The following is an 11,738-nucleotide window of genomic DNA, read 5'->3' as shown; positions in this document are numbered from 1 at the left end:
AAAAGGGGCAGAGAGAGAGAACCACTCGAAGCTTTCCGCTGCAGCCAAGCTTCGCTCAGAAAGAGATGGGGAGAGGGTGCAGATGGCCAAGACTTACACCGTGCAAAATACAGTACTTATTTGTTTGCTTTTTTGTTTTAAGGTAATTAACTAAAACCAAAAAAATTATTGTCATTGTCAAAAGAATGATTTGTCAACAAAATGAGTATTAAATTAATACAAATCAAAATAAAACTTATGATATATATACATATAATAGTATAATATATATATATATTAATATTTATACTTTAATACAGTCTATAGTTTTGCGTTTTGGCTGTTGATATTTCAAAATGTTCAAATGGATTTGGTAAACTAGGTTCCGAGAATACACTCAAAATGAAAGTGTGTAGCTACTTTCCTGTAGACGAAACTGAAATTCCTGCGTCTTTCATTGTATTTTAAAATTTGTGCTAATTTTATTTTGTTGTTTTTTATTTTTTTGAACTCGGAAAATGTCGGCTGCCAAACAGTTTTTAGTGGGCATTGTCGCTGCTATGGGAGCCCTTTGCCTGGGCACCGTGATCGGGTGGTCGGGGCCGGTGGAGGATGAAATCAAGAGTGGCCAGGCCTTCGATTTCGTTCCCAGCACGACGGAGTGGGGCCTGGTGGGCTCCCTAATGACGCTGGGCGCGGCGTGCTCCTGCATCCCGGTGGGCGTGCTCATCGGCAAGATCGGACGCAAGGTGACGATGCTGTGCCTGCTGCCGCCCTTTGTGATCGGCTGGGCGCTGATCATCCTGGCGGTCCACATCGGAATGCTGTTGGTCGGACGCTTCATTGTGGGCTTCTGCGGAGGCGCCTTCTGCGTGGCCAGTCCCGTGTACACCACCGAAGTGGCCGAGGTCAAGTATCGCGGCGTCATGGGCTGCTTCTTCCAGCTGCTGATCGTCCACGGCATCCTGTACTCCTTCGTGGTTGGAGCCTTTGTGAACACTCTTTGCTTGGGCATAGCCTGCGCCATTTGGCCCATTATCTACTTCCTGCTGTTCATGTGGATGCCGGAATCGCCAGTGTACTTGGCTCAGAAGGGCAAGACCGAGCGGGCGGAGAAGGCGCTGAAGTTTCTGCGCGGCAAGGATGCGGATGTGGGTGGTGAGCTCAAGGACATGGCAGCCGAGGGCCAGAAGGAGCAGACTAGCGTCGGGAAAACGCTCTGCCGCAAGGTCACGCTCAAGGGCCTCTTCCTCTCCATCACGCTCATGATCTTCCAGCAGTTCACGGGCATCAACGCGATCGTCTTCTACACAACATTCATCTTCATGTCGGCGGGATCCTCGCTGGAGCCCCGTTTCGCCACGATTGTTGTGGGCATCGTAATGGCCGCCTCCACCGTGATCTCGATCTTCCTGATCGAACGACTGGGTCGCAAAATACTGCTGCTGATATCGGCTTTCATGATGGGCACCAGCAGCCTGATCATGGCCCTCTACTTTGGCCTGCTTATGGACTCGAATGTCGGTTGGCTGGCCCTAATGGCCATTTGCATCTTCATCATCGGCTTCTCCGTTGGTTTTGGCCCAGTTCCCTGGGTCATGATGGCTGAGCTTTTCGCGGAGGACGTTAAGGCCATTGCTGCATCGATTGCCGGAACCACAAATTGGCTTGCCGCATTTGTCGTTACTTTGCTGTTTCCGGTACTCAACGAGCAAATCGGAGCAACCGCCTGTTTTGGAATATTCTTTGGCTTCGCTGTGACCGCCTTTTTGTTTGTACTCTTCCTGATTCCCGAAACAAAGGGCAGGACCATCAACGAAATCCAGGCCAAGCTGGGTGAAAAGAAGGAGTAGTCATAGAAATCTGATCTAAAATTCCAAAAATTCCTAAAAGCAGAACACATTTCAAAATGCGAAATATCTGGAATCTCTGTAGAACAAGGTATTTTCAGTAAAAAATTTGCTGTCAAATATAAGTCACGTTTGTCAGCTCACAAATATAAATCATTATAAATAAGTTCCGGCTCAAGACTAATCAAACAAAAACACCTCATGAAGAGGTAAAAATGTCATGACGATACAAACAAATTTCTGATTTCAAATTTTGTGAGGAAATTAATAATCTTTTTACAATGTTCATTTTTGTTCCGCTTTAGCACAGAATTTAAGCTTTTTTTCCACACCGGCATTTATTTTTCCATCGTGCTGAATACCAAAAATTCATAATTTTTCAAAAACTTTTGAAAGTTGCATTATTTTAAGCGACTCTAAAAGTACTGCAGTCCGTAGTGAACTTTGTTATCAAAAAGCCACACCACAAGTTCAGTGCAAGTGCCACCTGTTGGCCCTGACTGTTTGGGTAAGTACATTTACATATGGCTGCTGACTTACCATTCCGTGGCAGCTTAATCCTAGCAGAATTAAATACCATACGACTCGGGGCAAGGAAAGTCAAACCGCACTTCACCGAAACCAAACACGAACTGCAAATGAGCTGGCATTGCACCCAAAATAAATGCACCTTGATGGCGGATGCAAATAGTGGGTAAACAGCAAAAGGCCAGGTAAATGGGCAAAAGCTTCCCGCCTCACTGTCCCGCCTCACTGTTTTCCCAGCGGATTCGGGACTTTGGTTCGATTTCCCAACCACTGCGCATGGCCAGGAACATGTGATGTGATGTGGTGGCTGGCCGAAAGCGGAGCTGCAGCTCCAGGCCGAAAGCACATAATTATTCCGGGAACGAACTGTTGCTCTCCCATCATCAGGATGGCTGGGTCTGCATGGGCCACCTGTTACTCCGCCCGCTCAATTATTTCCGCCGATGGTCTTTTCAACTATTGGCGTTGTGTACATATGTGCCTTTGTGGTGCGTTTAAATGAAAAACATCAGATTTCTATTGCATTTCCCTATATAGTTTTAAATGCTTTATAAATTGTCCTATTCCGGAGTCTGAGAAATAGGTTTGGATTTTCTTTAGGTAAACGACATCCCCTTCTTTTCCTCGCTATTAATGTTTAAGTGTTTTCAAATCTTTAAAACAAAACAAATTTCTTTAAAAATATTATATACTTATATTATTCCTTACATAAAAATCTAAAAGTCATCAAAAAATAACTCATACGACCTGTGGCTTAAGCATTGTTCAAACAAATCCCAGAAAATAAATCAATACTTTTCAACAAAAAAAATCCATACTCATATTTATGTTTACTCGAATGGTAATTTGCCCAAGCTGCTGTCAAATTGAATATAAATCACAACAAATTGGTTTTTATGAAAAATCAAGCTTACAACAGTAGAGCTTTCAATGTACATACAATCTAATGTGCATGTATGATTTGCCTACATATGTATGACTGTACTGATGACTGTACTTTTGATCCCAGTGAATCCTCAATCGCATCTGCAGCCCACCAGCAATTATTTTGACGTCAATCCCGTCCATCTATTCCCCTTCATGTGATGTCCAACTGTCCGAATTCAGGGAAACGAGGTGGCTGCTGTCCAGATGCCCAAATAGGATGGGGAAATCCGGAACTCGGTGCTTTCCTGCGGTTTCCATGGCGATGCTCCAGATGTTCCTGCCCAGGTCAGGACACCATGCTGATGCTTGACTGCTCCCGGTCCGGATATTAGAAACTAGCTGCATTGCAGTCCACTTACCTTTGACAAAATTATTTGTACAATTTGTAATACACAGTAAGCTGTAATTGCAATTAGGACGCTACATCTCTTAATCTCCTTTCAATGGGTCTTTAAAATAGGGATAAAATGTTAGGACACACAAGCATAGAAAAGAAATTCCTCTAAAGTTATACTAGATTTTTATTCACTTTTTCGTCGTATAGTTTAAGTTGAAGGAGTATATACAAAATAAATATGATTTTTGTGCGATTGCGTGATTCGTTTTGAGATTAGGTTATGAGTGACTAAGACTAAAGGGCTACGAACTAATGGATCCACGCTGGCGGTGAATCGCATTCACGAGCAGTCGCGGGGACTACTAAAGCTAAGACTGGCATTTCCGTCCAGGAATAATCTCTCATTTTCACACCTTGAAGATGCCAAAGTAGCTTCGATTGTTTGCCTCCCGTAGGACGACATTGCGATCGTTGTGAATGTCCTTCAGGTGGATCCTCTCATTGCGCTCCAAGTGGATGAGTCCGCTGGTGTGGCAGGTGTGCACTTTGTGGGGCATGTTGGTGGGCACCGTGTTCAAGCACTGCAGGAAGGGCGTGTCTCCTTGGAAGACGATGAACCCGTTCTGGTCGTGCGAATTATTGTAGCATATCTGGGCGTATACGTAATATAGGCCCGGAGTGAGCACCGTCAACACGCCATCATGCGCTTGAAAGTGTCCTTCATATGAGTTTTTCACGTGATCATTGCCAATGTACATATCTCCATGATAGCCTTGATAGGGATAGGTAATTAATTAATTTAATTATATATTAAAGAGAGCTTAGGCATTCCCTTACCCATATTCCCTAGGTGACGCTTCCTGCTGCTCAGGTGGAAATGGGCTGCTGGCCGCGAGTCATCGGATCTGGCTGAAATAAGAGATTCACCTGCAAATTAACAGAGGTGCAAATAGAGACTTGGTATTCTTTTTCTGCCAATTGTTTCGATTTTCTTGACTACACACCTTTGCGAACTAAGTGACGGCGCCGGGAATGCATCCTGCGTCGGTGGTGAAGTTTAGCGGAGCTGTAGGTAAAAAAACAAATTAATTATCATAAATAAAACTTTAAGAGTTTTTGTTTAAAGAAATGCACATGTCTAATAACCAATACAACCAATACAAAATGTAGTTTATTTAAATGAAATATATACTTATATTATTTTTCATAAAGAGATTTATGGAGAACTCTTTACTCACCTCTCCTTTGAAACTGCCTCATTGGATGGCTTTTCCTCCAGCTCCGTGTGATTTCCCCTTATATTCTGCTGCTCATTGCGAACATCGGCAATCGAACGAGATTTTCTGTGATGAGATAATCAAACATTATACCTTTTGAGTATCCGTAATCCCAGAAAATCCCCATCATGCTTACCTCTCCAGCTTCTTTCTGTGGGCATTATAGCTGGTAAAGTCGTCAAACACATTATCGTCATTGGAGGCCGAGGAGGCACTATCCGTTTCGCCCTCGCCCTCTGCGGTGGTCTCAGATGTGGGCGTGGTCTGCTCAGTGTGCTGATTTTGCAGCTTGTTTATCATATCGGTGTAGTCATCGTAGTCCGTGGTACCATCCTCCAGGGAGCTATAGTTGTCGTCGTCCTCCTCCTCATCCCCAGTGGGATCCAGACCGTCGACATCGTCCTCGTCCTCGTCCTCATCATCCGTGAGGCCATCCACCTTTTTGGGAAAGTCGATGAGCGCATTCTCGTACTGCAACGGAGAGATGGGGTCAACATTTTGGGTCAAAACACTTGGCCAAATACGTGACTGCAGCTGGCACATATCAAACATTCAGTTGGGAGGTTCATTTTTAGACGCACGCCCGCAGCAAAAGCTGTTTCGTCATCATTCTAATTGATGGCGCCTCCCTCAAAAACGTATTATATATGCATACTGTACAATTTATATTTAAAGACGAACAAAGTCCCAAGAGAACCGCTTCCACAGATGCCCAGCCATCAAAATATAAATAAATCCTAAAATCTTGAAACGATGTCTGGCCATTAGGCCATTTCATGATCCGATTTGATCCGATCAATCGTCACATAAAACCAATAGCAATCGCTCGCCTTGAACGACTATATCTACAGATAGGCTGCAATAGTTTTCCTGCTTTATTGGGGCTTTTGCCTTGTGTCACTTGGGGATTTGTATCTCATAAATTACTTGGTCCGGCTGGCGCCTCATCTGCGTCAAATGTATCTCATATATTAATTAAGTGTTTCTCTGAGTAAAGAGCCATTATAATAAAAACAATCTATCAGTATTCCCCACAGGCTTTTGGTACAGCAGCGTAGAAAAAAGAAACAGAATTAAAAAACAGACGAAAACGCTCTGAATTTATATTTTAGCACATATTTCTATAAATATTTGTGTATTTCCCACACAATAACCACATATATCTGGGCATTTTTGGGGGCATTCTTTTTAAAAGAGAAATACAAGTCTTACGGACTAGAAAATACCTTATGAGATCTCTTTGCTTTAAGGAAATGCGTTTAGTTGTATCTTAAATTTGCTTGTACTTCACACCTTAATCGCAAAAACGTACACAATAACCCCAACCCTAGGTACCCCTATTAAAAACTCAAGTACTCGACCCAGAGAATAACAAAATTATTTCCGACTTTGTAAACAATCCGAAAGATCTGTATTTACCGCAGACAAATGTTACAGCCTGCCCATTGAAAAATATAAATATTGATGCTGAAGAGTGATTTTTACAATAGCTCACCTCCTTTTGGAACTCGTCAAACTCATCCAGATAGTTGATGCCCAATCGCTGCTGGAGATGATCGACGACTCGCTTCAGACTCTTCAACTCCTTGTCCAGATGCGTGATCCGCGTTGTCTGCCAGATCTGGAAGGAATTTCAATTGATATAGACTTATCTTAATTCGTTTCTAATCATCAAGTCGTTAGCACTTTGCCAATTAATTAAATAAGCCTCAATTAAACATCCATACTTGGTGCTCAGGCCCAGCACATCACATAACACCCAGTGCCGCGAACTTTTGACACCCGAAAAATATAAAAATTATAACTGAACGAACAGATAGAGGCGAGGTACCGACATCGCCACTCAGCCACATAATCTGCTTAATGGATCATTAAAATTCGGGCCGAGCACAGACCTTATATACACAGACACTTTTCATGTTTCGACTGCCACCCGAAATCAAAAAAGAATGGCTCAACTAAAGCCACTGTGCGCACTGGGAGCAAAAAAAAACACAAATAAAAACTTGTACTGAATTCTTGTATAAATTATGGACAGTACGGCGACCCAAGAAACTTGTTTGAGGCCCGTGTTTTGGATTTCCAGTAAACCACTTTCCATTAGGGCTTATCGAGCAATCTGTAGATCGATCGCAGCGCCTGCAGTTTGTCACTTTCACATGTGTAGCCCAGATGATGAGGGTCATGCGTTGAGGTCACTTTGATTGGATGTCAGGATATGGAAGGGGCAGCAAAATTGAATTCAACAAAACAACTACTTTAAGACTTAACAGAGATTTATGGGGAAAACAAAAGTTATGGCGCACGTCAGTGGCTGAAGCCAATCATTTACAAGTCAATTGACAATTGTACGATTTCCGTTCACTTAAGCCAAAGTTGAGTGGGTCACGGGTGTGTGGGGGACTTGTTGTGGGTTGGGGAAGAAACTTAATCTTTAGCCACACAAATCCGCAATTCAGCGGCCAGAGTTATCAGCGAAAACATGACCCAAGATTTATCGGCTGCGAATGCATAACAGAGCAGCACAGAACAGAACAGAACACAATTCCCAGTGGCATTTAAAATGGTTCAACAACAACAACAACAGCAAACTGACAACAACAGATAAACAAAAAAAATTCTTCTAGCATCTGCATCCGCTTTATTTGGATTAGCTGGATCATTAGGAACCGATTTGGCCTAAAGACGTGTCGGTGATGACATCGCTTGATCAGACAAGAAACCGGCGACTTTTCCATTCTAAATATAGTTTCATGCCAAATTATAGTTAACGTATCTGCGACGGTCACGGATCATAAAATCTGTTTTCATTTCAATTTATGCATCTGGGGAATTTCGTTTTTAATTTGGCATCAACAACGACTTTGTGACAAACAGCTCTATGAACAGAAGCGTGCCAGAGGTTAAATATTCATTTTTAGATTGCGATTTCGGGGGTGCCTATACATATATATGTGTTTGGTAAAGTCCAATTTGCATTTATATTTATTCGCAATTTAATTTTTGCAGGCTACTGAAATAAACATTTCCGAAGAATCGTGGGGTCTGTTGTTTAAGTCTGCGCAGAGTCTAGAAGACAGTTCATGGCTAAATCTCTAAACGGCATCTATCAAGTCTTTGGGCTTTTAGTATTACAATCTGGTCTTCAAAAGAAAACAAAACTCGTTGACAGTGTTTTCAGACAGATAGGGTAAATAATTATAAATTAATAGCTCTTAACTACTTACATAAAACGGTCCGGGAATAATAAATCAAATTTTTTAAGAGCTTGTTAACTTCTCCTTTAAGATTTTTGTCTTCTTTGGCTTATCGCAATATATAGGAGTAGTTAGTTCTTTGTCGTGTGAAAAAACAATTAGCTTTAAACAATTATAATAGTGAGAGCGCCACTTTGACGTCTAAGATAACATTTAACAACATGACCAATAACAATTCATTCGTATCTTTATTCGAAGAAAAAACTCACCAATAACTGATATCTTTACACCTTTAGTATTCCAACGCCACACAACAACAAAAGCATAACAAAAAGTTTACTATTGCCCTATCAATTTGAAAACGATTCTTTATAATCGTTTTCTTAAAATTGTGTTTCCATTATCTATTGACTTAAAATGTTTGCAGAATAACATTTGAAACTATTGTTTACTAAAAACAAGTTAAAGACATTTTGAAAACAAATATGTTTTATGGTAATTCACCTTTGGTTCGTCATAATAACCAAAATGAATTAATTCGATAACTGATCGAAAGGAATTTTTTGTAAGTTGATATTTGTTCTTAATATTTTGTAAGAATCACGTGGGAATGTCCCAAAAAACAATAACCTTAACCAATATAGAAGTTAATTATTTACTATCGTTGGTCCTGATTTATAATAAGAATGTGTCATGTTCTTGTTCTTGATGATCTTGTCATGCAGTAGTTAATAATTTATTGGAACTACAACTGACGATCCAAATGAGCTATGACAGTTACTCATGGCAGATCCGGTAACTTGCTATATATCTTCTGGGGAAAACTCACCGTTAGAGTCATAATGGCGATGACCAGTCCCAGTCCGATGACCCCCAAGACGTAGGGGATCAGCTGGCGGGTGCGGCGCTTGGCGGACGCCGCACTGGTCACTTTGGCCGGAAAACCTTCGTTGGCACTCGTTGGCGTTATAAACGGCTTGAGAGTCTCGGCAGTCATAATTGATGAGCACTGTGGCACTGTGGCACTGTGGATTTTAGATCGGATCGACTGGGGCCTCCAGATGCGATGCTGATGATAATGACGATCTTGCCCACCCCCACTCAAGGGCACTCGACAGCTGCTCCCACTCGAGCTTTGTCGTTATGTACACTATACGATCACAATCACATTCACAATCACACTATACTGCCAAACACTTTTACAGACAGCTTTAGATAAGCTGCGACATCTACATATAAGATAAACCTCTTGGGGTTGCTGACTATGCCCTTTTGAGAGATTATATATTCTTTGTCTAGACGGGACAGATTTTCTTGGGGCTGCTGTTGCTGGTTGTTTTTCCCTTCCGCGATTGGCAATTTGCACAAGAGACTTGCGAGAACGAGTTTTGCGAGATATTTTCTCGTTTTATCAGTTCTTGTCCGCGATAAAAGCCCAGCAAAACACAAAAACTTGACGAGTTGCACTTATTTTTAGTAATTTGCCCACTGGCGAAATTCGATCTTGGTAGTTAACTGAAACGGTTAACGTTTTTTTTGTTAAGCACGCACGCACGCGCTTGTTCTGCTGTCTTCGATTTTACCGGTTTTTATTAAACGTGCGTTCGCGTCGACGATTTGAAAGAGAATGAGTGTGAATTGAGAACGGGAATCGGAATCGAGCGAACGGCACTTGCTTTCTCATGAACGAGCAGGCAGCAAAGAGCGAGGGAGACAGATCCTATACACGCCTCCCCCTCTCACTCGCTCGCACGTCGAGGATGCGGCCTACTTAAGGGCGCCTGCGCCATTTACTTTGTGTAATTAATTTTTGGCAAGGCTCTCCCGGGGGTGGTGTTGTTGTGATACAGTGGAAATTGGATAAACAAAATTAGAAAGAACTTTAATACTACACAAAAAAAATCAAAACGACATAGAATTTGTATATAATGCCAGCTTTTTAACTTACAAAAATAAATGTGGGAGCACGTTCATAAATGTTATATAAGATGGAAAGAGGTTCAAATACAACTGCAACTTCTTTATTTTGATATATTAATATACACATGTTTTTGAGAAAAAATATTGATTTATAATTTTAGCTTGCAAACATGAAAAATAGTAAAATTATAGTTATCGGTAGTCATTTATTTATTTATTAATAAAAATGTTTCTGAGTTTTTCTTAATTTTTTCTTAGTCAGAACATACTGTACTCGATTCGATTCCCCTATGTCCATATGGCAATCGTAAGTAGCAAAGCGTGTTTGACTTTCTGCGCAGTGTTTTCCACAGTTTCTTTTATTCAGCTTTATGTGTTTTGTGTATAGTACTTAAAACCTCCCCCTGGTTTTTAATGGGGGTTGCTTGATTGCTTTTTGAAATCTGCACCACTGTAAGCGGTTAAGTTTCAGAGCCCTAGGGTTTCTTTTTTGTGTGGCTTGCTTTGTTGGGCCCCCTTTATGACTTTGATATTGAACAAATCCCCGATCTCCGATCCCCGAGGCGCAGCTAATTGAGTTCCCTATAACGAATGTTTGAAAGAACCCATGATAAGCGTAGTGAAATTTTAGCATTTCATTAAAATCGTATTTATTATTACTTAGTGCGCCCGTCGGCTTATCAGAAGCCGAATGTCTAAGTACGGGTTCTAATTGCGGGAAAAGTAGGAAGCCATAAACCTAATGCTGATCCGATCTGCCACCGTCGCGACAATCTGTCTGTCCGGCTGGCTGCCAAAAAGATCCGTATCGTAAATCAGACCGACACCCTTACGAAACAGGCAAAGATGCAAATGCCGGCGCTGGTCAGCTAATTAGTTTCGAATCGACGGTGAGGACAGGTAGCCACAGGTAGAAATGTGGCCAAAACAGCGGGGAGCGGAATGGCACGCGAAGTGCAGGCCTCACGCTTCCGGTGCATCAATTAACCCATTATTCTTGACAGTTTCTCAATTTATGGGGTCTTCAGGAACCATAATCTTTTTAGGTAAGTTTTTCATATTCACAATGTTAATAAATTCTATTAAATAGATCCTACTAGAATTCATTTCCTTTCAAGTTGAAATTTTTTTTAACACAGTCAAAGTAATAGGTAAAAAAACGAATGATTCCTTATACATATGTATATTTTTTTACATTTACTTATTGTCTCTATTTGAGTTGTGGATGTTTGACTTTAAGCCTAATATTTTGATTTTAGAAATTTGTAAAACTTTTTTATATAATTAATAAATATTTTAAAATTTAATATAAAAACCCGTAATATTTTTGATTATTATAATTATAATTCCGTATCTGTCATAATGTGTTTTTAGTACAAAAAAACTATCTTCCACATACAAATGCATTATCTTGTATGATCCAGATGTGTGAGTGTTTGTACAGAGGGTTAACGATAGCCTGAAACTGAGACCCACTTAATGGAGCATATCCAAGAAGCAAGACGATCTCAAGGCACTCGTTTCAAAGTCAATGCCGGCAATTGACGTTGCAAATGTACAGACACACAGTCACTTCTTTATATTCTCCCCCTCCACAGTATAAAGCCAGAGTTCCATAGCAATTGGGCTTTGTTGGGACCTCGGAGTGTCTTCCATATTGTGGATTTCTTATGTGCAAGTTATTTATCGCGCGATCATCGACGAAATTTATTAGACAAGCGCT

The 11,738-nt window shown here is 41.2% G+C and overlaps 2 protein-coding genes across 3 annotated transcripts; one reads left to right on the top strand and one right to left on the bottom strand.

Annotated features, from left to right (window-relative positions):
- The first annotated feature begins 370 nt into the window (after positions 1-370).
- On the top strand, positions 371-1,976 carry LOC108141450 (facilitated trehalose transporter Tret1-2 homolog). Its single transcript, XM_017264853.2, has one exon. The coding sequence runs from the start codon at positions 498-500 to the stop codon at positions 1,830-1,832; it is 1,335 nt and encodes a 444-aa protein (XP_017120342.1). The 5' UTR covers positions 371-497; the 3' UTR covers positions 1,833-1,976.
- Positions 1,977-3,787: 1,811 nt separating this feature from the next.
- LOC108141536 (protein eiger) lies at positions 3,788-9,734 on the bottom strand. Of its 2 annotated transcripts, none has more exons than XM_017264974.2 (7): positions 8,925-9,734; positions 6,394-6,519; positions 5,035-5,369; positions 4,860-4,964; positions 4,626-4,687; positions 4,459-4,548; positions 3,788-4,393 (listed from the first exon to the last, which is right to left on the bottom strand). In XM_017264974.2, exons 1-7 carry the CDS (start codon positions 9,090-9,092, stop codon positions 4,029-4,031), a joined length of 1,251 nt encoding a protein of 416 aa, XP_017120463.1. In that variant the 5' UTR covers positions 9,093-9,734; the 3' UTR covers positions 3,788-4,028. The 2 variants fall into 2 exon arrangements, with proteins under 2 accessions (XP_017120463.1, XP_017120464.1); XM_017264975.2 differs by having other exon boundaries at positions 4,459-4,530.
- Positions 9,735-11,738: the final 2,004 nt, after the last annotated feature.

This window comes from Drosophila elegans, unplaced genomic scaffold, assembly GCF_018152505.1.
Source record: "Drosophila elegans isolate 14027-0461.03 unplaced genomic scaffold, ASM1815250v1 contig_183, whole genome shotgun sequence".
NCBI classification, from domain to species: Eukaryota; Metazoa; Arthropoda; class Insecta; order Diptera; family Drosophilidae; genus Drosophila; species Drosophila elegans.
The sequence above is the reverse complement of the archived record's forward strand: the minus strand, read 5'-3'. Positions and strand labels throughout refer to the sequence as shown.

Bases quoted from the DNA above. Each gene is read 5' to 3' on its own strand.
- LOC108141450 (XM_017264853.2), top strand. From the start codon at position 498: ATGTCGGCTGCCAAACAGTTTTTAGTGGGCATTGTCGCTGCTATGGGA.
- LOC108141536 (XM_017264974.2), bottom strand. From the start codon at position 9,092: ATGACTGCCGAGACTCTCAAGCCGTTTATAACGCCAACGAGTGCCAAC. The intron at 4,965-5,034 runs GTAAGCATGATG...ATCTCATCACAG, and splicing joins CACAGAAAGAAGCTGGAGAG to AAAATCTCGTTCGATTGCCG. The intron at 4,549-4,625 runs GTGTGTAGTCAA...GTTAATTTGCAG, and splicing joins CCGTCACTTAGTTCGCAAAG to GTGAATCTCTTATTTCAGCC.